General features: G+C 43.4%; 1 protein-coding gene across 5 annotated transcripts in view; it reads right to left on the bottom strand.

Moving 5' to 3' along the window:
* Positions 1 to 391: 391 nt before the first annotated feature.
* Positions 392 to 25,851, bottom strand: part of LOC144592086 (uncharacterized) — a 128,464-nt gene continuing 103,004 nt past the window's right edge. For all 5 annotated transcript variants that reach the window (XM_078396394.1, XM_078396391.1, XM_078396392.1 and 2 more), the window contains 2 exons: positions 4,002 to 4,075; positions 392 to 2,958 (listed from right to left, as the gene is read on the bottom strand). In XM_078396394.1, coding sequence (XP_078252520.1) covers positions 611 to 1,615 — 1,005 coding nt within the window. In that variant the 5' untranslated portion in view covers positions 1,616 to 2,958; positions 4,002 to 4,075 and the 3' untranslated portion in view covers positions 392 to 610. The remainder of the gene's footprint in view (positions 2,959 to 4,001; positions 4,076 to 25,851) is intronic.

The raw sequence follows: 25,851 nt of genomic DNA, 5'->3' as shown, positions 1-25,851 counted from the left end.
GGGGGTACCGGGGATGGCCAGATGGTGTTAATTGGTATTTCGTTGTGAGGTGATGGGTTTAACTGGTTTCCCATCACCTACCAGGTAGTTTTCTATGGGCTATTGTGCCCCCTTAACGAGATTAACTGTGTAGGTCGGCTTGGGGCATTGTGAGTATGCTGATGTCAGCGCCCCAGTGTCTGGACTTCGACCTGGTTTCACAGGTTTCTGCATGGCCAATACCCATCCATTGTTCTAGCCGTGGCTTTGCAGAAACCTAGAGACTGGGCTGTAAGGTTTTTGCTCTTGTGGCTGGTCACGAGGTCCTGCGGCCATCTTAGGACCCACAGATTGTGACATCCCTTGGTAAACTGACCGCAGCCTTTCTCCGCTATCAGCCCCAGTCTCCCGTTTGAAATGTCCAAACTGCAGCTCTTTGGTTTGGTGTTGCTTTCAGAATGAGGGAAAACTTCTCAAATCTTACAGTCCCTCCTGTTGATTTGTAGGTCCTGGTCCCTCTTTTACTCTCATCTGAGAGGCATTGGAGGATCGAGCTGTCCAGGGAGAACAGCAACATTTTTGCCCTTCTCCCTCGTCACAACCGTTGATTGCGGCGGTTTGCTCGACCTCCCTAAAATGCAGCGAAGGGTCCCCTGATTCGGACAATTTCATTACATGCCCGATCATGGCTCTTAACTGCTGGGAGCTGTGGGGCACCACGATCTCGCTTTGAATGGGTCCGGCGTCCCCATTCAGCACGGTGGGGCCCCGTCTGGTTTCCAGGACCGGGCACATGGGCGCTGGTGCCGAGTGCTGGTGCCGAGTCCTCGACCGGGAGCTCCTCTCTCTCTCTCTTCCCTACACTACCCCTTTCCCAGGATGCCTCGTAGCTAGGGGAATTGTGGAATCTGGGGGCCGAAGCCACCACGGTCTTTCTGGGGACCGGAACCGGGACCTTCGCAACCGCCAGCGACTGGCTCGCTGGGGGGTTCATTAGATAGACCAGCACGCTTGCTTTATTTAAAGCACTCCGCAGACCCTCTATCTCCTGCAGGCAGGCCCCGTGGTCGGCCCCTTCCGACCTGTCCTCCAAAACCATTTTGTAGGCTGCCCTAACCCCCTTGAGGTTCTCTTCCTGGGTCTCCAGCTGGTGGCTCAGGGAAGCGCACTGCTCCCTGAGCTTGCCCTTACTGCGCATGGCCTCAGTGATCTGACACTCCATCAGCTCTACCCTAGCCTCGTGGCGGTTGGTCACGACCCGGCGCTCCTTGTTTAAAGAGTCCAGAGCCTCAATCAATTGGTTCCCACTCGCAGCCTTCTCCTCTACCTCCTCCTGAAGGTCCCTGATCTGGGCTGCCTGTGCCACAACCACGCGGTCCAAAAGCTGGACCTGCTTTTTATAGCAGGTCAGCCAGACCGCCTTCTCTACAGATCTCTTGTGGGCTTTACTGGCCGTCCACCGGATCGCTGCATCCAGTGGGCGCTTGTCCTCTAACAAACCACACATCCATTGTTTGGTGATATTCACCTTGCTAAAAACATAGTCCGCAATGCGCTCGTCCATTACATCCCTAGTTTTAAAATCTTTTTCTGGTACACTATCATCCTGCTGCCAGTGTCCCTTCGTGGTCGCCATTATCTGTAAGGGGTTTCTGCGCCGAGCTTTCGCTCGACCTAAGGTCCCCGTGCCTTGCTCTGATCCCTTGACCAGGCCGCGCACACCGGTTCCCCGTGAGTGGTTCGACCCACTCACCCCCTACGGTTCTAGACACTGGACTTAGATGCAGGAGCGTTTATAGTGCAGAAAAAAAACCCAGACCAGATTTGAAGACCAGGGTTTAAATGGAAAAGGCTTTTATTGAGCGCTTGGGACTATTGTCCATGAATACTTATACAGTTCTATAAGACATATCTATAAGACACATACCTAATTACATGAATATTTTTGACTATGAATTCTAAAACGCACAGTTCTACAAGACATATACACGACTGTAAGATGGGGAACGTACGACACATCGCAAAATTGACCAACACATATTCCTTTACACACCCACGTTTATTCAAACCACCCTCCCCTCTACACTAAACTATGTCCAGGATATGCAGGATCGGGGTACATGCTCACCATGGGGCTATTACTGGGGTTACTGGCTGTTCGTGCTGCTTCTCCGCTGCTTTCCGTGAGGGTCGTGCTTGTCCCCTGAGTTTCTTCCTTCCGTTTCTCGCGTTCCTTGCAGGTTTTCTTGCAGTATTTCTTCTCGAGTTGCGTGCCGGTTCCTCTCTCTTGCTCTTCGCTTCTTCTTGCCTGTCTTTTCTTCCTCCTGCATCCGCTTGACTTGAGTTTAAAACCCAAAAGTCGTGGCCAGTTATACTATTCTGACCCGTCCTATCTCCCGCCAGATCTTGGGATCTCTTTGTTTAAAAGATATGTATGAGTTTTCTCTCTGATCTGCGCTTATGTCCGGGGGTACCGGGGATGGCCAGACGGTGTTAATTGGTATTTCGTTGCGAGGTGATGGGTTTAACTGGTTTCCCATCACCTACCAGGTAGTTTTCTATGGGCTATTGTGCCCCCTTAACGAGATTAACTGTGTAGGTCGGCTTGGGGCATTGTGAGTATGCTGATGTCAGCGCCCTAGTGTCTGGACTTCGACCTGGTTTCGCAGGTTTCTGCATGGCCAATACCCATCCATTGTTCTGGCCGTGGCTTTGCAGAAACCTAGAGACTGGGCTGTAAGGTTTTTGCTCTTGTGGCTGGTCACGAGGTCCTGCGGCCATTTTAGGACCCACAGATTGTGACATCCCTTGGTAAACTGACCGCAGCCTTTCTCCGCTATCAACCCCAGTCTCCCGTTTAAAATGTCCAAACTGCAGCTCTTTGGTTTGGTGTTGCTTTCAGAATGAGGGAAAACTTCTCAAATCTTACATCTTCCATTTTAATAGGTGGCCAGAGCGGTCAATGAGATTAAACAAACTCTGCAGAAAGGAATGAAGAATCAAACACTAGTAATCATTGCTTGGTAAAATAATGGAAAAAAGATGCAAATTTTGCCATTTGTGTCATCATATATTTCCAAAAAGAACTTGGACGAAACAAGAGGAACTACTAAAATAAAGATTGACCATAATTATGACAAAATAGTGCATTTATTATTCTGAGTCCATAATCCATTCGTCTTTGATGTTGCTGGAGAGATAGTGAGATAAATCAGGATGAACAATGTAAATAAGATGGTGCAAATCAATCTGTGGGACAAAGACTATGATTAAAACAAATATTCAATCAATCTGGTTGGCTTTTACATGAGTTTAGAGTAAGTCCTTAAAACAGGTGTTGCCCCACTTATCCTCTTCTGAGTGCATGTTACAGTTTAGTGTATGTGTGAAGCACTTTGATCTTGTATTAACACTAAACCCTTGCATCTGGACATTTTCTGTGGTGAATATCTCCAGAAAGGAAATTAAAAGCCTGCAGATGTTTACGTCTATTGTTTCCTCATAGTTGTAATGGATCTACTGTAAAGTCATGGAAAGAGTCAGGCATGGGGATGGGCACAGTCAGTGGTTGGGTGTTTCTGAGACTGGCAGCACCAATGGGATGGTGCTTCCCAGACTATATAGCTAATGATAGGGCATGTTTGTGACTAGCAGAGCCAAGGGGAGGAAGTGGCTGGAAATGGAAGAGCCAATTGGAGGGCATAATCTGGGACTGGCAGAGCCAATTTGAGGGCATATCTGGGACTGGCAGAGCCAATAGGAGGCATCATTTGGGCCTGTCCAGGTCAATGAGATGGTGTGTCCAGCACTGGCTGGGCCAATTGGAGGGTCATTAAATGGGGACTTCCGATTGGGCCCAAGGATTCAGTTCATTGCAAACTGGTCTGGAGATTAGTGGTGACGGGTGTTTAGGAGATGGGAGTTTGGGGATTGGGTTTGGTGGGGGTTGATTGAAGCTTTACAGAAGAGTTGCATATGAGGTTGGTTTGGGAGCAAAGGAGAAAGTATAAGGATTTACCTACCTCGCTGATGACCCAGAATAGAGTTATAGCCGACAAACAGTGGGTCCTCCAAAGGCAATGCGGTCTAAATTCCCCTGCAAAACAACAAATGTCACATGGTAAATTATATCATTTTGCCCAGGTCCAATGTGGAAGTTGCATTGAAGCACAAAGTGACAATGAAATTGGGATGTGGTTGGGGTATGGTTACATTGTGAGTGTGGTGAGATTTTCTAGACATTTCTGGCTGTCTGTGAAACAATATATGGACTCTTCTGGTGATGAATTGGTTGCAAAGAATGATACAGATCTGGACATTTTAATTGTGTCCTACTGGTTGCTCTGTTGGCAATGGTGTCAGCATAAGTGTGGGTGATACCCATTAAAACTAGGTACAGAAAGCAGGTTATGAAATCTCCCCCTTTCTTAACCTTGTCCAGCCAGGCATTCTTTCCGTATTAGTAAAGGAATTTTCCACCAACTTTGTTTAAAAGGTCATCTTTTTGGATGTTAGCTAGTTGCTTTATGTGCTACCACAGAGTTTAATAATTTCTAGAATTTTTTTAACTTGATAAAGCCTACAGTACAATGTATATTTTGGACTTTAATTGAAGGATTTGTAACAAAAGGACTTTTGCACAAATGAGTTTCTATCAGGCATGTATGGATTAGTAGCCTATCATTAATTGCCATTCTCCTTCAGTGCAACACATCAGGGGAAATGGGGAGAGGGTATGCAGAGTGCGAGGGGAGAGGAGGAGTGAGAGAAAACTACTAAGCAAAAATTAGGGTGGCACGGTGATGCAGTGCTAGAGTTGCTGCCTTGCAGCGCCAGAGACTCAGGTTCAATCCTAACTACGGGTACCGTGTACAGAGTTTGTATGTTCTCCCTGTGACCACATGGGTTTTATCCGGGTGGTCCAGTTTCCTCCAACACTCCAGAGACGTACTGGTTTGTAGGTTAATTGGCTTTGGTAAATTGTCCCTAGTGTGTAGGAAAAGTGTTAGTGTATGGGGTGATCGCTGATCGCTGATCAGCGCAGACTTGGTGGGCCAAAGGGCCTGTTTCTATGCTGTATCTCTAAACTTACCTAAAACTAATTGGCTATTATTGGCCAGGGTGTTCAGGGACCATTTCATTACCTTAAAAATCATTGAAGGGTGGTGCCCCAATTCAATAAGAACATCCTCACTGAAAATGACACCTACTGGAGTCACAGCTTTACTGGTGACTATCAGGGCCTTTTTGCTTCAAAGGTTTCAAAGGTCTTTTATTGTCACGTGTACCAATTAAGGCACAGTGGTATTCGTATTACCATACAGCCATACTTTTTTAAAAAAACAAGACACACAACTACATAAAAATTAACAAAAATATCCACCACAGCGGATTCCCCACATTCCTCACTGTGATGGAGGCAATAAAGTTTAATCTTCTTTCCTCATTTTTCTCCCCCGGTCGGGGCAGTCGAGCCATCCGTCAGGACGATCGAAGCTCCGGCAGCCGGCAATCGAAGCTCCCACATCGGGGCGGTCGAAGCTCCTGCGGCTCGGAGTTCCCGAAGTCGGTCTCTAACCAGAGACTGCGAGCTCCATGATGTTAAAGTCCGCAGGCTCCCGCGGTTGGAGCTCCTGAAGTCGGTCTCCAGTAAAGCCCACCAACTCCTCGATGTTAGGCCGCAGTGTGGACGGAGATACGATACGGAAAAAAAATCGCATCTCCGTTGGGGTAAGAGATAACCCCCCCCCCCCCCATCCATCATCCCTCCACCCTCCCACCCCCCAGCCCCCACATAAAACCAGCTAAAGAAAACGAACATTTAACCCATACTATAAAACAACAGAGAAGGAAGGGCCAGAGAGACTGTTGGCGAGTCAGCCATTGGTGGCGCCACCCAATGTAAGCGTTTATAGTCTGGGTTCCATCTAAGCTAGAGTTGGAGCTGGCTCACATTTTGCCAGTCTGTGTTTAAGAAAAGACCCTGGACACACTTTTTTCCTTATTATGAGAACTACATCTCTGGCCAGAGCCAAGACATGGTCTGAGAAACACAAGGAACTACAGATGCTGGAATCTTGTGTGGAACACAAAGTGCTGGAGTAACTCAACAGGTCAGGCAGCATTTCTGGGGGGACATGGACCAGGCAAGTTGCCTCATGGCTTAGGTGCCAATGACCAGGTAATATTTCCATTCTTTGGTGACATTTCCATTCTACTCTTTGAGGCAGCACAATATTATTTTTGTAATGTTGTGTGTGTTTCTTTAAGGATTGATGTGACTAATTCTCCCTTTGAATTTATTGTTAAAATTGTTGGTTGCCTGTCAGGGTGTTTTGTCCCTGTTTATATAGATTTTTATGAAATAAAGCATATAGTTCATTTAACTTGTTAGCTATTCTCCAGCGTCTTGTAGAGGGAGATAGTGATATAAAGGCTATCTGCTGAAGACATAGTTCAGCAATCTGGTGCACAGCCTTCCATCCCTACACCTTGATGAACACTAATGTTTAATAATCATTAAGGTCACCCACTTCCTCTGACTCCAGACATCATTTTCTTTGTTGTCCTTGAGTGGATTTTTCATTCCCTAGCTTTCCTCTAGTTTGTATCCGTTACAATACAATACAATATATCTTTATTGTCATTGTACAGGGGTACAACGAGATTGGGAATGCGCCTTCCAGACGATGCAATAAATTAATTAGCTAATCAGTATAAATTTAGACAACCCAGAGACATATTACAAGTCTTTCTCAAGGTAACGTATCTATTCGTAATTTCTGGGGACAGCACCTTCAGTAACTGCATGCCCTGCATGAAGGCTACTTGTGGCCAATTTCACCATGTGTAAATCCAGCTTCCAAATCAACTACCGAGTGTCTTGCAGTTAGTAGCTGAACTGATGGCTGTGAGCATTAAACAGTGAGTGCTAAGTTGACTGAAAGCACTTCTTCAATGTCAATGTCATCGTGCTTCCCAACCACCATCTGACCTTGATGTTGTTGGGCAGCTGTCAAAAGGTAAGCTTATTTTTTGAGGCCAAAGGAAGTAAAAGCAGTTTCCAGGTTCCAACAAGAAAGGCTGGCTTTTCCTGCTCTGGCCTTGCCTTCCTTGTGATTACTGCCTTTCCACAGTCCTACACTCTTGGGCCATCCCATCACGGGGGATTTTTCCCTGGATGCCTCAGAATAAACCAAACCTCCATGAGGAATATGGGCACTTCTTCAACACGTAGCCCTGAAGTCTGACCATAACAGAAATCTACCTGTTTATATCATAGGTATTAGCTCAAATGCCATAAGCCCCACAAAATGTCCATTAATATGTTTAAAACAGATTGATCTACAAATTCAAGTACTTAAATGTGGACTTTTAAATAGGTGTTAATACATTTAAAATACAGACTGGTTTGGAGCCTTCAAATGGAGTCTTGCTAACTGCATTTAAATGTTCTCCAGTTCATAATATCAGTCATTGTTCTTCGTAAATAGAATATAGAGTCATAAAGACACAGTGTGGGAATGTCCCAACTCGTCCATGCCGACCAGGATGCCTCGTCCATGTTTGACCCATCTCCTTCAAAACCTTTCCTGCCCATGTACCTTTCCAAATGTCTTTTAAATGCTATTACAGTACCTGCCTCATCTACCTCCTCTGATAGCTTGTACCATAGACCTACCACCCTCTGAGCAAGAAAGTTGCTCTCAGATTACTATTAAATCTTTCCCCTCTCATTTTAAACCAATATCTTCTGGTTCTTGATTTCCCTACCTAGGTAAAAGACTGTGCACCCTATCAATTCCACTCATGATTTTATATACCTCCATAAAATCACCCCTTAGTCTCCTACGCTCCAAGGAATAAAGACCTAGCTTGCCCAATCTCTCCCTATAGTTCTGGGTCTCAAGTCTTGGAAACATCTAAATAAATTTTCTCTGCACTCAATGACATTCTTCCTATAGCCGTCTGACAAAAACTGAACACAATATTCCAAATGCAACCTCACCAATGTCTTGTACAACTGTAATTGCAACTGAAACTAATATAAAATGCCAAGCAGTAAAGTTGTGGGTTATTTCAGAAGGCTTTGGTTGACTATAGTGCTACATAAGCACAAATTCTTCTTACGGAGATCTATTACATTTACTTAAATGTACAATAGGGGTAAATCCAGCTTTAATGGTGATGACGGAGTTGAGGAAGAACTTTTTCAGTCAGAGAGTGGTGAAGGTGTGGAATTCTCTGCCTCAGAAGGCAGTGGAGGCCAGTTCGTTGGATGCTTTCAAGAGAGAGCTGGATAGAGCTCTTAAGGATAGCGGAGTGAGGGGGTATGGGGAGAAGGCAGGAACGGGGTACTGATTGAGAGTGATCAGCCATGTTTTTTGTTGTTTTTGTCTTAATTGTAGTTTAAATATAATGTCGTTTTTGCGGTTGTGTGTTATGTGGGGAGGGGGGTGGGAACTGTAACATTGTCTCTCCCGAATGGAGACCCGACCTTTGTTCTGTGTCGTGTCTCCGTTCCAGCTGCGGCCTACCACCAGCCATGCACCTGGAGCTGGCGGCCTCCGGCTGGGACCACCCGGGCTCTGGTTCGCAGAGCCCGCGGCCCGGACTCACCACCTGCGGCGCTGGCTGCCTTCGGAGACTGCGGGAGCGGCTGCGACTCGTCTCCGGAGGCTTCAGCGCGGGCCGCCTGGATGCCGGAAGCCCGTAGACCTCTGGATGGGGGCCGACATCGGGAGCTCCGGCAGCGGCAGTGGCAGCGTCTTCGTCCACCCGGAATCGCGGGGCTTGGGTCGGCCCGCCGCAAACCTTTCACCGTCCGGCGCGGCCAGAAATAGGCCGCGGGATTTTCTCCGCCCGGCGGGGGCTTCAATGTCGGGAGCCCCGACCGCCCCGACGTGGCAACTTCAACAGCCTGACCGCGGGAGAAGACGACAGGGAAGAGAATTTTTTTTAATTGATTATTCTTATTGGTCTTATTGTTGAACTGCGAGTAATTTTTCATTTCACTGCACATTTATGTGTATGTGACAAATAAATGACTATTGACTATTGACTATTGAGGAGGTTGCTGATCTGGCACTCTGGTGTCAGGACAGCAGCCTCCTCTTGAATGTCACAAAAACTAAGGAGCTGATTGTGGACTTTAGAAGGGCTCAACATCCGAGGACGTACACGCCACTGGAGATAAATGGGATTACTGTGGATAGGGTGAGCAGCTTTAAATACCTGAGAGTCCACATCACAGAGGATCTGACATGGACAACACATATTGCCGCACTGGTGAGTAAGGCAAGGCAGCGCCTTTACCACCTCAGACAGCTGAGGAAATTCAGAGTCTCTCTGAGGATCGTTCACTGCTTCTACTCTGGGGCTGTAGAAAGCATCTTGTCCGGCAACATCTCAATCTGGTTTGGGAACAGCTCTGCCCAAGGACAGGAAGGCTCTGCGGAGAGTAGTGCGTTCGGCTGAACGCACTATGGGAACTACACTCGCCCCCCTGCAGGACCTATACATCAGGAGGTGCAGATCCAGAGCCAGCAACATTATGGGGGACCCCTACCATCCCAGCAACGGCCCTAATGAGACCGCACCTGGAGTACTGTGTGCAGTTTTGGTCTCCAAATTTGAGGAAAGATATTCTTGCCATTGAGGGCGTGCAGCGTAGATTTACTAGGTTAATTCCTGGAATGGCGGGACTGTTGTATGTTGAAAAACTGGAGCGACTAGGCTTGTATACACTGGAATTTAGAAGGATGAGAGGGAATCTTATCGAAACATATAAGATTATTAAGGGGTTGGACACGTTAGAGGCAGGAAACATGTTCCCAATGTTGGGGGAGTCCAGAACCAGGGGCCACAGTTTAAGAATAAGGGGTAGACCATTTAGAACGGAGATGAGGAAAAACTTCTTCAGTCACAGAGTTGTAAATCTGTGGAATTCTCTGCCTCAAAAGGCAGTGGAGGCCAATTCTCTGAATGCATTCAAGAGAAAGCTAGATATAGCTCTTAAGGATAGTGGTGTCAGGGGGTATGGGGAGAAGGCAGGAACAGGGTACTGATTGAGAATGATCAGCCATGACCGCATTGAATGGTGGTGCTGGCTCGAGGGGCCGAATGGCCTACTCCTGCACCTATTGTCTATTGTCTATTGTTCCAGCTGCTACGGTCAGGCAACGCTGTGAAAACAGAGAGGATGAGACGGAGTTTCTTCCCACAGGCCATCAGGACTGTTAACTCTTATATCACCAGGGACTAATTTACTGTATTAATTTATTTTTTTGTGTTGTGTCTTTAAAAAAAAATTCTATTCTGTTTTGTAGTTTTAGCACAATCCGCAGGCATTGCCACTGCACATCTTGTATGTGTATGTGACAAATAAAGTAGACTTGACTTGACTTGACTTGATTTTGTGATACCTTCGATTTGTACCAGCATCTGCAGTTATTTTCCTACACAACATACAGGGATGGGCTAATTAGGCCTCTGCACTCAGGAATTCTTTCTTCCCACTATGAAGAGATTTCTCTGTGAAGAGATTGAAATACATTGTTTTAGGATCATCCTCAGGGTTAGATATTTATAAATATATATCAAGCAATCAGTAACCTAATCTACCAGTCTAGTCCACAATCCAAAAGGGAAAATAAAGTTTCAGAAAAATGTTATGCTGGAAAAATATTAATAAAGAAGTTAGGTGGAAGAATGTGTTAATGGACTGTAAAAGAGTGAACAATTTTTCAGTTAAACTATATTGTACTGCCATGCAAGAAAGTCAAAAGTGTAATTTTCCCATTAAAAAAAACAACTGTTCAGTGAATCTCTCCAATGAGTCATAGAGAAAAAAAAAGAGTTGCTTGATCTCAGCCACATTGGCACTATAATTAATCTCAGGGGGATAGAACAGGACGAGAAACATCGGTAAGAGTTCCTGCTCCTGATCATTTTCCACTGACTGTGAAATGTGGTCCTCTTGACATTGTGATTAATGCTTTATTAAAGCAAGCTCTTACTTACATCACAACTGTGCCCACACTTCAGAAGAACTTCACTGGAAGTAGAACATCTCGTGCGGTTCTGAAAGGTGCCATATGTAAGTATTTCTTTCCATTCCCACAGAAGGAAGAGCTCGTGCTTCTGCAGAACGGTAGCAACCAGACCAGCAGTTCCCCATTCGGGCAGACTAGGGTTAAAACCGGAGGCCATGACCATTTGCTAATTTCCTTGCTGCTGGGTTCAGAGCAGAAGTGGAAGAGACTTAAAGGCAAAGAAATAATGAATTTGCTTTTACAATGTACCTTTTACAACCTCAGTGGGCCAGAAAACACTTCACAGCAGATGGAGTAATTTTGAAATGTAATTGCTATTTTAATATAAGAAATGTGGTAGCCAAGTTTTCATTGCAAGCTCCCACAAATAGTAATCCACTTTAGTGATTTAAGTGATTTCCTGCTCTTCAACACATGGCACAACAGGCTTTATGCCCACTTCAGAGAGCAGAATGGAATTTGATTTAACATTTGAAGGACAACTTAATGCATTCTATGCTTGCTTTGAGCAGAAGGCCAACATGGCAATGACATCCATCCCATCAGATTCTAGTGTGCCTGGTACAGGTTGATAGTGCCGAAGTAGAGATGGTTGAAAGCTTCAGGTTCTTAGGAATAAATATCACCAGCAATTTGTCTTGGACCAGCCATATCGAAGCAATTGCCAAGAAAGCACACCAATGCCTCTCCTTCCTTAGAAGGCCTAGGAAGTTCATCATGTCCCCGACAACCCTCACCAACCTCTGCAGATGCTCTGTAGAAAGCATTTTATCAGGATGTATTAAGGCATTTTTGAGAACAGCTCCATTCAAGAGCACAAGAAATTGCAGAGAGTTGTGGATGCAACCCAGCCCATCACACAACAAACCTCCCTTCCATTAACTCCATCTATACTTCATGGTGCCTCGGCAAGGCCACAAATTCAATCAAGGAGCAGTCCCATCTCAGTTACTACCTCTTCTCCCCTCTCCCATCAGACAAGATGTACAAAAGTTTGAAAAAGCGCAACTCCAGATTCAGGGACAGTTCCTTCCCAGGTGTTATCAGGCAACTGAACTCTCCCCTCAACAACTAGAGAGCAATTCTGACGTCTTATCTACCTGATGGAAGACCTTTGAACTACCTTTAATCAGACTTTTCTGGACTTCATCTTGCATGAAACATCTTACCATTTATCCAGTATCTGTAAACTGTGGACAGCTTGATTGTAATCATGCATTATCATTTTGTTGACAACATAGCAAGCAACAACAAGCTTTTCACTGCACCTCAGTACATGTGACAATAATAAACTAAACTAAACTGCACAGGCAATTATATAATTGTTCTTCAAATTCACACTGAAGTTTCAACATCAATTATGTACTCTAAAGTCTGAGTGTGATCTGGACCTTCTGAATCAGTGGGGAAAGAGCTAGTAATTAGCAGGTTGTGTTCCTCACTCCTAATATTAGATGTTTCCTCATTCAATGCATCCACTGGAGATGCAATCATTTGCCTGTTTTGCATTTAATTTAATTTGCCTGACATATAGTCTTGCATTCTCTTGGTAATTCAATTTCAGATGATAAGGAGGCCCTGTCTGTCTCTAAGACTCATAATCCTGAGCAACTCTTTAAAAAAAAGTCTGCACAAATTTGGACAATGCAGCAAGTTTTCTGCTATCACAAAGGCAGGTGATGCATAAGGCCTGTCAATCATTTGCCACTTTTAGTTATTTCTCCAGGTTCAATTATATTCATTTTAATTACAAACAAATTTGCATTTGGCGCCAATTACAGCTGGTGCAGACAGCAAACACATAATGGAGTGTGTATCCATGGTTCATTATCGGTTATCGTGCAGGCTTACCCTCTCCTTTGTGCACATGCTACCATGGAGCAGTATATAAGTGTAACTGAACATGTAAAAATTATGTGGATCAAAAAGTCTTTAAATTGTGGTAACCAGGATTCGAAGATAATCTTCAGCCAATGAATTACCTATCTGCATTTTATATTAAAAAATCACACAGTCTTTACGTAAGTACAAAGATGAGACTGCTGCATGTGTTACAGAACGTAAGAAGATTGGAAGTATTCAAGCCTCCGTTTTACTACCACTAAATATGTGTACTTTTAAGAGGTTTTCCTCTCTCCAACAGGAATTCTGTGCGACCCTCTCACTACTCCCCCACTGTGATTCCTGCTGCGTTCAGCCAGGTTCTGACCTAGACTCATCACCTATCACTTGCTCACTTTGTTCCGCCCCACCTCCTTTCACCAGCTTTCTCCAGCAGACTTTAATCAGTCTAAAGAAGGGCCACTACCTGAAAGGCCATGTGCTATTTATTCCCTTCCCAAATGCTGGCAGTTACTATGCTCAAAATGGGTCCATTTGAATTTTTGGAATAGACCTTGCTAAATTTGCACATTATATTTTCATTATCAGTAATTGTATCAGAGGTTATGGGGAGAAGGCAGGAGAATGGGGTTAGGAGGGAGGATAGACCAGCCATGATTGAATGGCAGAGTAGACTTGATGGGCCGAATGGCTTAATTCTGCTCCTATCACTTATGACCATATGACCTTATAAATGCTTACCGGACTGTTTTTCCCATATCTTCATTATATTGGTTGAAGGAATATTCAAAGATCAGTATTGTCTTGATCTGAATTCTAATTCATGTTTTTCAGAATCTTCATGTTATAAATTTCATCCCTTGGGAGCACAAATTAATAATATCTATATCATGTCAGGACTGTGCCCACAATTAGAAGATCAGATAAATCAGAAGATTTATGAGGATGTTGCCAGGACCCAAGGGCCTAGAAACATAGAAAATAAGTGCTGGAGTAGGCCATTCGGCCCTTTGAGCCAGCACCACCATTCAATATGATCATGGCTGATCATCTAATATCAGTATTCCATTCCGGCTTTTTTCCCATATCCCTTGATTCCTTTCGCCCTAAGAGCTAAATCTAACCCTCTCATGTAAAACATCCAGTGAATTGACCTCCACTGCCTTCTGCGGCAGAGAATTCCACAGATTCACAACTCTCTGGGTGAAAAATGTTTCCTCATCTCAGTTCTAAATGGCCTACCCCTTATTCTTAAACTGTGTCTGAGCTCTGAGAAAAGATTAGGCAGGCTAGGACATTATTCCTTAGAGCGGTGGAGGCTGAGAGGTGATCATATAAAAGAGTATTTAATCGTGGGGGGAATAGATAGGGTGAATGTGAGGAGTCTTCTTCACAGGGTAGGGAAACCAAGAACAAGAGGGCTTAGGTTTAAGATGAGAGAGGAAAGATGTAATAGGAACCTGAGGGACAAGTTTTTCATGCAGAGAATGGTGAGTATATGGAACAAGCTGTCAGAGGAAGTAGTTGAGGTAGGTAAAATAACAATATTTATGACATTTGGTCAGGGACATGGATAGGAAAGGTTTGAGCCAAGATTTACGTGGGTAAATAGGACTAGCTTAAATGGGGCATCTTGGTGGGCTGGATGAGTTTGACCAAGGGAAAAGGACCTGTTTCCGTCCTCTATGACTTATCTGCTGAGCTGAGGAGGGATCTAATATTTAACCAAATATACAAGGTTCAAAATATCACTTAAAAAATATTCTCTGACAGAAAACAACTCAATCAAATATGGTCAAGTTAAAAAAAAATCACTCTATAATCTTTGGAATCTATCCAAATTTAAACAGAAATCATTGCCAGCTGTTTCTTTTGGATTTAGTACAGCTGGTGGAGATCCAAGTTACCAGACTAAAATTCCTAAAGTAATTATTCTTCAACAATCTCTGTGAAATTTCAAAGTAAAATGAAACCATTTAGCCATGTATTTTTTTGCTATGATTAATGTAACCAAGTTAAACAAATTGTGTCAAGATAAAGAAAAGGAAACTGATTAGCCATTGTTATTTAAATTTGTACATATCCTTTAGGAAGGCATATTATATCGGGGAGGAACATTTTTTTTGTTCTTAACTCTTCCAATGCCAAAATGCATACATCCGAGTGCAACAGAAAGTTGGAGAACAAAAGGTGAAAACTTGTCTCGAGATTATTTCAGTGTCATCACAATCAATTGGAAGCTTCTGCATGTTTGTAAATTACAGCAGGAAATGGTACAAATATAAAGCAGGATAGACAAAATTTAAAGGTTGAGGTTTCTATGTTTCCATGTTTCTATGTAATGCGATTTATTCATAAAATGCTGGAGTAACTCAGCAGGTCAGGCAGCATCTCGGGAGAGAAGGAATGGGTGACGTTTCAGGTCGAGACCCTTCTTCAGTCTCGACCCGAAACGTCACCCATTCCTTCTGTCCCGAGATGCTGCCTGACCTGCTGAGTTACTCCAGTATTTTGTGAATAAATCGATTTGTACCAGCATCTGCAGTTATTTTCTTATACTACTTTCTATGTAATGCTTTAGATCTGGCCCTTCTTTAATAAAGCACCTTTTAGTTACAGAGCTTAAAATGAAGAGTTGTCATTCAATACTTGCCATTGGAAAATAATTTTCATCAATTTTTATGCTGTAAGGAGTCCTAGCATAAATGTTAACATATATTACAGCTTCAGGTTAATGTTTCTCATGAAAAAAAAATAGAATAGCTTTTATGCTCTGTTCCTTACATAAGACTTATCACCAACCCTTTTATTAAAATGTTCACACAGCTCTAAATCAATTTATCTCATAATCTAAAGATTGAAAGCAGAGGACCTGGTATAAATAATATTGGTGGTGACAATAGCCATTGTATCAAAAGTGTTATTTGACTTTAGTCGATTGACTAACTGCTCCCTAGGCTGCACAATAGAAACGTATAAAATTATAAAAGGAGTGGACAAGCTAGATGCAGAAAAATGTTCCCAATGTTGGGGGAGTCCAGAACCAGGGCACACCGTCTAAGAATAAAGGGGAGGCCATTTGAAACTAAGGTGAGAAAAAACTTTTTCACCCAGAGTTGTGAATTTGTGGAATTCTCTGCCACAGAAGGCAATGGAGGTCAATTCACTGGATGAATTTAAAAGAGAGTTAGATAGAGCTCTAGGGCTAGCGGAATCAAGGGATATGGGGAGAAGGCAGGCATGGGTTACTGATTGTGGATGATCAGCCATGATCACAATGAATGGCGGTGCTGGCTCGAGGTCCAAATGGCCTCCACCTGCACCTATTTTCTATGTTTCTTTGTTTATACTTCCTGAGCAGACTGAGAGAATTCAGCATGTCTCCAGTGTCATAGAGTCAAAGAGTGATACAGCATGTAAACAGGCCCTTTGACCCAACTTGCCCACACTGGCCAACGTGTCCCAGCTACACTAGTCCCACCTGCCCTTGTTTGGTCCATATCCCTCCAAACCTGTCCTATCCATGTACCTGTCTAACTGTTTCTTAAACCTTGGGCTGGTCCCTGCCTCAACTATGGCAGCTTGTTCCATACACCCACCACCCTTTGTGTGAAAAAGTTACCCCTCAGATTCTTAATAAATCTTTTCCCCTTCACCTTAAATCTATGTCCTCCAGTGCCTCTTACAAATTTCTATAGATGTGCCATAGAAAGCTTACTGTCGGCTTGCATCACAGCTTGGTTTGGAAACAGTTCTGCCGAAGATCACAAGTAATTGCAGAGAGTTGTGGATGTTCAGCTAAACACCTTCGCTCAATCCCCATGGGCCTACCTGATCTCCCAGTTGCCAAACACTTTACTTCCCCTTCCCACAGTGACCTTTCTGTCCTGGGCTTCCTCCATTGTCAGACTGAGTTCAAATGCAAATTTGTGGAAAAGCACCTCATATTTTGCTTGGGCAGTTTACAACCCAATGGTATGAATACTGATTTCTCTAACTTCAAGTGCCCCTATATGCCCTCTCTCTCTGTCCCTCCCCCACTACCTTCAAAGCCGTCTTGTTGAGATTCATTGTCTGCAACTCGTTCTCACCTGGGCCACAGCCAACAATGGCCAGTTCCCTTTATCATCGTTATTTTTTTGCAGAATTTTCATTCATTTGTTCTATACCTCTCAATATCACCATCTATATCTCTCGTTTCCCTTTCCCATGACTCTCAGTATGAAGAAGAGTCTCAACCTGAAACGTCACCTATTCCTTTTCTCCTGAGATGCTGTCTAACCCACTGAGTTACTCCAGCTTTTTGTGTCTATCTATAGTCAAAGTCTTTTCTTACCCCAAGCATTCCTTCTTCGCCCTGCTTCTGTCTGGCAGAACCATACAAAAGCTTGAAAGCACGCATCACCAGACTCAGGGATAGTGGGCATTGGACATTGTGGGCATTGGACGTTGTCTAAGGAACTGATGTGCTACAATGTGCTACAATGCTCTGAACTATATTGTGCTTTTTTGTATCTTCCCCTTTGCTTTACCTATTGTACTTGAATTTGAACTGATTGTATCTACGTATGCAATATCTGATCTGTTTGGGTAGCATGCAAGACAAAGCTTTTTACTGTACCTCAGTGCAAGTGACGATAATAATCCTAACTTAAACCTAAGCCTTCTTTGGACTCATTCTTACCCTATCCTGCTGTACAGCAGAACCAGGAATGGTGCCAGCAATTGGCTGCTGCTGCTATTTACACTGAGAGGATATATCCACCAACAGAATCCCAAATGGTTTACTTGTTTAAGATGGGGGTAGCCTCAGGGGACTCCTGTAATACTTGCCTACCTCTCCTTGATGTCACCCATCTACCTGGCTGGAGCTCTAGTGTGACTGCCTCTACGCCATTTTCTTACTCCTGTAAGCTCCTCAGTGTGTCCAGGTGCTGCTCTAACAGGTCCAGGTGATCCAAGAGTAGCTGTAGCTGGACACACTTCCTGGAAATGTTGTTGCCACGGTCACCTGACTGATTTCACCCTGATTTCCCACATCTGATGGGAGGCCGCACCACTGCACTGACTGACATTGCTGCCCATAAAAACAAAACTGGATTAAAAGGAGGAAAACATACTTTTTCCTTATCTCGTTGCTGCTCATCCTCCTCTGAAGCCGGAATTCACCAAAACCCTGCATTTGGATTTCAAAGCAATCCTTCTCAAAATGGTCGCTCCAAAATGGCCATTCCATGGAGCCTGCCCCCTTGACTGGTTCTCACCTCCGACTGCTGTTGTATAAATGTTCCTGCATTCCTCCTCCCTGCTGCTCATGCTGCGCTCAGCATTAAATTTAAAAAAATTAGTCTTGCTAAAATTCATGTGGACTACAACATACATATTGCCCTCACCAACTTCAACCTCAATATTAATCAGTATAGATTGGCAACAACACCTCCTCTTCACTGACCATCAATACAAGGGATACCTCAAGGCTTTGTGCTCAGTCTGTTGCTCTACTCTCTCCATACCCATCACTATGTTTCCAGACAGCTCCAATGCCATCTTTAAATTCACAAGCCAATACCACCGTTGATGGACAAATAACAGGTAAAGATGAAGTAACAAGAAACTGCAAATGCTGGTTTATGAAAAAAGAGACACAGTGCTGGAATAACTTAATGGGTTGGGCAGCATTTCTGGAGAACATAGATAGGCGACGTTTCAGGTTGGGATCCTTCTTTAGAATGTTTCTGGTATGAAGAAGAGTCCCGTCCCGAAATATCACCTATCCACGGTCTCCAGAGATGCTGCCTGACCCGCTGAGTTAATTCAGCACTTTGTCTCTTTTATTTACAAGTGATGATGAGTAAGAATACAGGATGAAAATCAATTATCTGATTGAACAATGCCAGAACTCAACATTGGCAAACCCAAGGAGCAGATTAAATGTGTAGGAAGGAACTGCAGATGCTGCTTTAAACCAAAGATAGACACAAATCCTGGAGTAACTCAATGGGTCAGGTAGCATCTCTGGAGAGAAGGAATGGGTGATGTTTTGGGTCGAGACCCTTTTTCAGCATCTGAAGAAGGGTCTCAACCCAAAACATCACCCATTCTTTCTCTCCAGTGATACTGCCTGTTCTGCTGAGTTACTCCAGCATTTTGAATCTGTCCAAGGCAGCAGATTGTTGATTTCAGGAAGGGAAAGCTCAGGGACCATACACCTGTCTTCATTGGTGGGTGGCAGTGGAGTCAACAGCTTCAAGTTCCTGGGTGTACATATGTCTGATGATCGGTCCTGTGCCAAACACGTTGATGCAATCACAAACCAAGTTCCCCAATGCCTCTCTTTCCTCAGACGTTTGAGGAGATTTGACAGGTTGCCATATACTCTATCAAACTTCTACAAATGTACATTAGAAGACATTTCCATTAATTGCTTCTTGCCTGGTTCAGTATTTTAAACAGCCAAGAACAAAGGAAGCTTCAGAAAGTGGTGACATTGCCCTGTCCTTCACAAATATTGACCACCCCACCTTCGAAGAGACCTATAGGAAGAGGTGCTTCAAAAAGGCAGCTAATATCATCAAAGACCCTAACCACCCTTGCCACGCTATCATTTGTTTCTACCATCGTGAAGCAGGTACAGAACCATGATCTCCAGGTTCAAGAACAGCTTCTTTCCTTCAACTATCAGGCTCTTTAACCATACTGTACCCAACCTCAGCACCAAACTACTATGGTCTTTTGTGTAGGAAGGAACTGCAGATGCTGGTTTAAACCAAAGAGAGACACAAAATGCTGGAGCGGGACAGGCAGCATCTCTGGAGAGAAGGAATGGGTGACGTTTTGGATTGCGACCCTTCTTTAGAATCACAGAATCTCTGAAAAAGGGTCTTGACCCGAAAAGTCACCCATTCCTTCTTGGAGTAACCCATTGAGTTACTCTGGCATTTTGTGTCTATCTTCTATGGTCATTTTATAGGTTGTGCTATGTACTTTTGCTTGCACTATTATGGTCTGGTTACTTAGTATAACTGATAATTAATTGTGCTATTGTTTATTGTACAAAATTATTTACTTGTTGTGACAATTGCCTGTAAAAGATGCAGCAAGTTAGAATTTCATTGTTTTGTTCCCCATGCATAAAATAATTAAAAACTCTTGACTCTTGTTATCTCCTTATAGAATTCAATTAATTTGGTCAGATATGACCCCTCCTGAACACATCTTTGGAAAATCCCCGATTGAATCGTGCCTTTCTGAATGAGGATTTATATTGTCCTTTAGAGTCCTAGTAATTTGCTGATCACCAAATTTAAACTAGCTCATCTGTAATTAAATGACCGATTCTTTCTATTTCCCCTCTCCCACCTCCCTGTTATACGAAAGAAATTGTCAAGCTTGGAAAGGTTCAGAGAAGATTTACGAGGATGTTGCCAGGACTAGAGGGTCTGAGCTATAGGTAGAGGTTGAGTAGGCTGGGTCTCTATTCCATGGAGTGCAGGAGGATGAGGGGTGATCTTATAGAGGAGTATAAAATCATGAGAGGAATAGATCAGGTGGATACACAGAATCTTTTGCCCAAAGTATGGGAATCGAGGACCAGAGGACATAGGTTCAAGGTGAAGGGGAAAAGATTTAATAGAAATCTGAGGGGTAACATTTTCACTCACTGGGTGGTGGGTGTATGGAACAAGCTGCCAGAGGAGGTAGTTGAGGTTGGGTCTATCCTAACGTTTAAGAAACAGATAGACAGGTATATTGATAGGACAAGTTTGGAGGGATATGGACCAAGCGCAGGCAGGTGGGACTAGTGTTGCTGGGACCTTGTTGGCTCGTGTGGGCTAGTTGGGCCGAAGGGCCTGTTTCCACACTGTATCACTCCATGACTCTATGACTCTATGACATATGCCAAGCAGGTTTAATAAATCAAAACTTAAGAAGCCACCCTCCTTTACCCCGAAAATAAAAGCTATTTGAATTTTGCAAAAGGAATATCTGCATTTGTTTTCCCATAATGAGAATGGATCGACCACTGCACGCTCAAGTGCACATGATGCATATTGATTTAACTGTGTGTATAAATTTCCTTCCAGCACACACTCTAGTGCTGGTGACATTTTTACACAGATTACTGCCCATTTAAACACAATGTCCTAGAGCAGTGGTCGCAAAAAAAATTAAATTGCTTCAGTTTATCACAGCTCTGGTTCATTGAAAGTGAACTTATTTGATGACTTTCCCCGAGGAATGTCAGTTTGAAAGCTTACATGCACCAGTGCTTGTACATTTGGAAAAGGTTATTTTTAAAATCCATGAATAATGACAGGTATTCCTGCAGTTGGCGCAAAGCAGTTGGTGGTAGACCATAATTAAAATGCTTGCTACGTACAGCACACTTCATAAAGATATTGGTGATATTCCGTCACTGTCGGAAATGAACACAGGAAATGATGGAATAACTTAATAACACAAATTGGACATAACTACATTTCCGACAACATGATCAAGTGGTCTACAGCTATTAAACTGTTTGATTCTATGAAAAGCCATCAGGTGACTTGTGTAACTTACAAAATATGTTCAAGATTGTCAATGAAAGATATCTTCTGTGAGGTTTCAATGTTGAATATTGTAAAAGAGATTTAAAATCTAATTCGATGGACATTTCTTAATTCTGAACTCATGTTTTTGAAATCCAAACATCAGGTTAGATTTTTGATGAACAAGGATTCAATACGCCCCAAAATTTAAAACTACTATCATATAAAACAATTCATACATAATGCCTTCAATATATTCAGTGGAGAGTTTGCTGAGAAAATTGCCTTGTACAATGAGACATAAGAGGCTTGTGCATGTTCTCCAGCCAGAATGATACAGTTACCCTTTATCCTGTCACTTTTTTTCTGTTGTGTGGGAAGGAACTGCAGATGGTGGTTTAAACCGAAGATAGACACAAAATGCTGGAGTAACTCAGCGGAACAGGCAGCATTTCTGGAGAGAAGGAATGGGTGACGTTTCAGGTCGAGACCCTTTTTCAGACTCAAACCCTTTCTTCTGCTGAACTACTGTATTGACCATAATCACAGAACCTCCCTCTAAACAATGTTTCAGGTGCTGAAGTATATATCTTTTTACTTACGTCATAACTGGTTGAACAGATAAGGCGTAACTGAAAAAGTGACGTATACACAATCATCAAAGGTGATTTCCACTCTCCTTTTCAGCTTTGCCATTTAACTCATAAAACCACCAAAAAAAATTAAAACACACTTTTGCATATTGTGGAAACAATAGTATTGAGATCACATATGCAGCAAGGTGCGTTTTTATTTTGTACTTACTGCCGAGCAATATTTCAATTTGAACACCTGTATTACCATTTTGCACGTGTACATACTATATTTGTGGCTGTGATATTAATGAGTTATTCACTCTCACACCCGTAGGGTAAATTTAGCAGTCAATACACTAATAGCAAGAATCCTCTTTCTGTCCAACTGTAACTGTGGCCAATTAGTTAAGTAAGCACTTCATTCCGACTGCAGCATCTAATAAGCTAATGAAAGAGATGCTACGTTTTTATTATGAAGAAATATTTAACAATTTTGTCAACTAGTAAAGTGTTCTTTCAAATTAGGTTTATAGTTACGGCAATTAGCATTCAAGAAAATTCCAATTTAGCGTTCTATGAAATTGGAAATTTCATTATACAGTTTAATTGATGTACTTTGATTTTCTACTGGAGTCAAAATCCACCATAGTAACAAATGCTGTCACTCCTAGATGACAGGATATTATCAGTGAAATGTTTTGTTGCACAATAATATTAATGTGTTAGTCTGAGATTCCCACTAGAATTCATTCTTTCTCTTCTGCTCATTTAAAATGCTGGGTTCTACCTTTTAATATTCTGCATTGCCCATTTTATAAAAAGACCAGCTCTAATAACCTGCCCATCAGCAGACTGAATAAAATGTTTCTTTCACTCGTTGACATGGATTTATGTTTTACTCCTTTGTTGCCTGGCCTATCAGACTACTTTGTAGGCTAATTAAACAGCACCCTCACAGCTTACTAAATAGAGGGAAACTTAGAGAAACAATGGCCCTGACACCACTGGCTCGCTGCAGTGTGTTCAGGCTGTTGGCAATTATGCAGGAATTTCTGACTGTACTGATGTATACCTAGGTCCAAAGTGCTCAGGATGCAGAAATTATATTTAGTGCAGATTGAAGCAAAATCGATACACCAGTGGTGGTCAGCAGCTGACTGAATACAACTGACTGTCTCAACCCAAAGAAGGGTCTCGACCCGAAAGAGTCTGAAGAAGGGTCTCGACCCGAAACGTCACCCATTCCTTCTCTCCACAGATGCTGTCTATCCCGTTGAGTTACTCCAGCTTTTTGTGTCTATCTTTGACTGAATCCATTGGTCTGCAGCCCTAAACACTGGAAGAAAAAAATGAACCACTGGAGGATCTTTGTAGATCAGTCAGCATCTGTGGAGGCCCAGGAATGCTCAATATTTCAGGTTGATTCCATGCATCAGAACCCTGCAACAGGCAATGCACCTCTAACACCTCAGAAGGCAGTGGATGCCAATTCTCTGAATGCATTCAAGAGAGAGCTAGATAGAGCTTTTAAGGATAGCAGAGTCAGGGGGTATGGGGAGAAGGCAGGAACGGGGTGCTGATTGAGAATGATCAGCCATGATCACATTGAATGGTGGTGCTGGCTCGAAGGGCCGAATGGCCTACTCCTGCACCTATCGTCTATTGTCTAACACTGTTGCAAGTAAGGTTTTGATTGTACCTGTACCTCATTGTACATGTGCATGTGACAAGAAACTTAATCGACTTGGCCTGAAGCAGGTTCTCGACCTGAAACATCGACTATCCCTTTGCCTCCACAGATGCTGCCTGACCTTCTGAGGTTTTCCAGCAGCTTGTTTTTTGCACCAGGATGCAGCAACTGCAGTCTCTTGTGTCTTCCCAGAACCACGTCAACTCTTCACGTCTCTCTCCTGCTTTAAGAAGCTCTGTCCATTCAACCAATTTGTCAGTCAATGGTGGTAACTTCTGTTTCTTTGGTCCCTTGTCAATTTTTATTTGGCAATGTTTCTGTGAAAGTTGTTGGGCCACTTCACCACACTTTACAATGTTAAAGTTCTGCATAAGTGCTGGACATTGCTGCTGCAATAGTTGAAACGGAAAGACTGCACTGTAAGGAGTTTGTACGTTCTCCCCGTGACCTGCGTGGGTTTTCTCCGAGATCTTCGGTTTCCTCCCACACTCCAAAGACGTACAGGTATGTAGGTTAATTGGCTGGGTAAATGTAAAAATTGTCCCTAGTGGGTGTAGGATAGTGTTAATGTATGGGGATCGCTGGGCGGCACGGACTTGGTGGGCTGAAAAGGCCTGTTTCTGGCTGTATATATATGATATGATATGATATGATATGTTACTTATGTGTAGGAAGGAACTGCAAGTGCTGGTTTACACCAAAGATAGACACAAAATGCCGGAGCGGGTCAGGTGGCATCTCTGAAGTAAAGGAATAGGTACACCTCTAGTTTCTCTCTCCCCTGACTCTTAGTCTGAAGAAGAGTCTCAACTCGAAACGTCACCTATTTATTTTCTCCAGAGATGCTGCCTGACCTGCTGTGTTGCTCCAAGATGTTACTTATCCTCAATGCAATGTCTTTCACCTGCCATCCATCCTTGTGAATGCTGGCCACTTTTCAAAAGGCCCATTTATAAAGTGGATGTATGTGGTTAATGGGACAATATCTCACTGGAAGTGGGTGTGAGATCATCGGAGGTATCGGAAAGATTTTTCACCGTTCTGCTTTGGAAGCCTTTCCTCATTGTGTTACCCTTGAAAATGAATGTGTTTCAAGACAATTACCAATCACAATGATATATTTGCCAATGGGGATCTCACTTTAAATGATGTACATGCTGGGGGAAGAGGAGCAGCAGGATGCTGCATTAAATATGCAGCATTGGAAGAGATTCAGGCCATCGTGACACTCCCCATTTGGCACATCGACCCAAAGATACCTCCAATGACTTTCCCCAGAAGGCTGCCTCAAAAGGCTGTCTGGCGGTTCGAAGGAGCTCAGCTTTGTGCTCAGCTCTGATCTGCAACAGATGTGCAAATACAAACCATCTTCCTTGTGTGATGGTGCACAGTCATCCGAGCCGGGAATGTGGGTGTAATGTAACTCAAAGAGTATTGCTGTACTACATTACTGGTGAAAAACCAACATCTTCCACAGCTATTTAATTCTACGCCTATTATTCGTCTGAAAACACAATCCGTCTTCGCGGTAAGGTTGCCAATCATTATCCATGTTGTAAAGCAGACCTTGGGGATGTGGAAGATATAAAGGAGACACCTCTTTTGAACTGACCAGTGTTATAACATGTGACAATTATTTAAAGAAGATACAAAATCTTTATGAGTTAGGCAGCAGCTCTGGAGAACATGATTAGGTGCTGTTTTGGGGTGAGATCCTTCTTCTGATTGCTGGGGGGAGCAGGAAAAAAACCATAAAGAGGGAAGGGGCCGGACAAATCACAGCCGGCGCAGATAACCTCAGGTGAAGGGGTTCCCTGATAGGCATATTGTTGGGCAAAGTCTAGAGATAGAAGCAAGTGTGAGCAAAAAAGGGAAATTGTGAAGCTAGCTTTTGGAGGAAGGATGGGGGAAGAGTTGCGGAGGGAAAGGGGGGGGGGGGAGAAAGGGGAGAGTGTTGTTGGGAGAAAGGGGAGAAAGGGGAGGGGGAAGGGAGGTGTTTGCAGAAATAACCTAAAATTAGAGAATTCGATTTTCATACCGTTGGGTTGTAAGCTGCTGAAGAGGAATATGAGATGCTGTTCTTCCAGTTTGTGTGTGGCCTCACTGCCACTAAGCGACAGCCTCACAGAAAGCAGTTAGCTTTTCCTCTTTAACTCAGACAAGTCGGTTTAGTTGCTCCG

The sequence above is a fragment of the Rhinoraja longicauda genome, chromosome 3 (genome assembly GCF_053455715.1).
Source record: "Rhinoraja longicauda isolate Sanriku21f chromosome 3, sRhiLon1.1, whole genome shotgun sequence".
Taxonomy (NCBI): Eukaryota; Metazoa; Chordata; class Chondrichthyes; order Rajiformes; family Arhynchobatidae; genus Rhinoraja; species Rhinoraja longicauda.
Note: the sequence above shows the minus strand (reverse complement) of the source record. Positions and strands in the feature narration are given on the sequence as shown.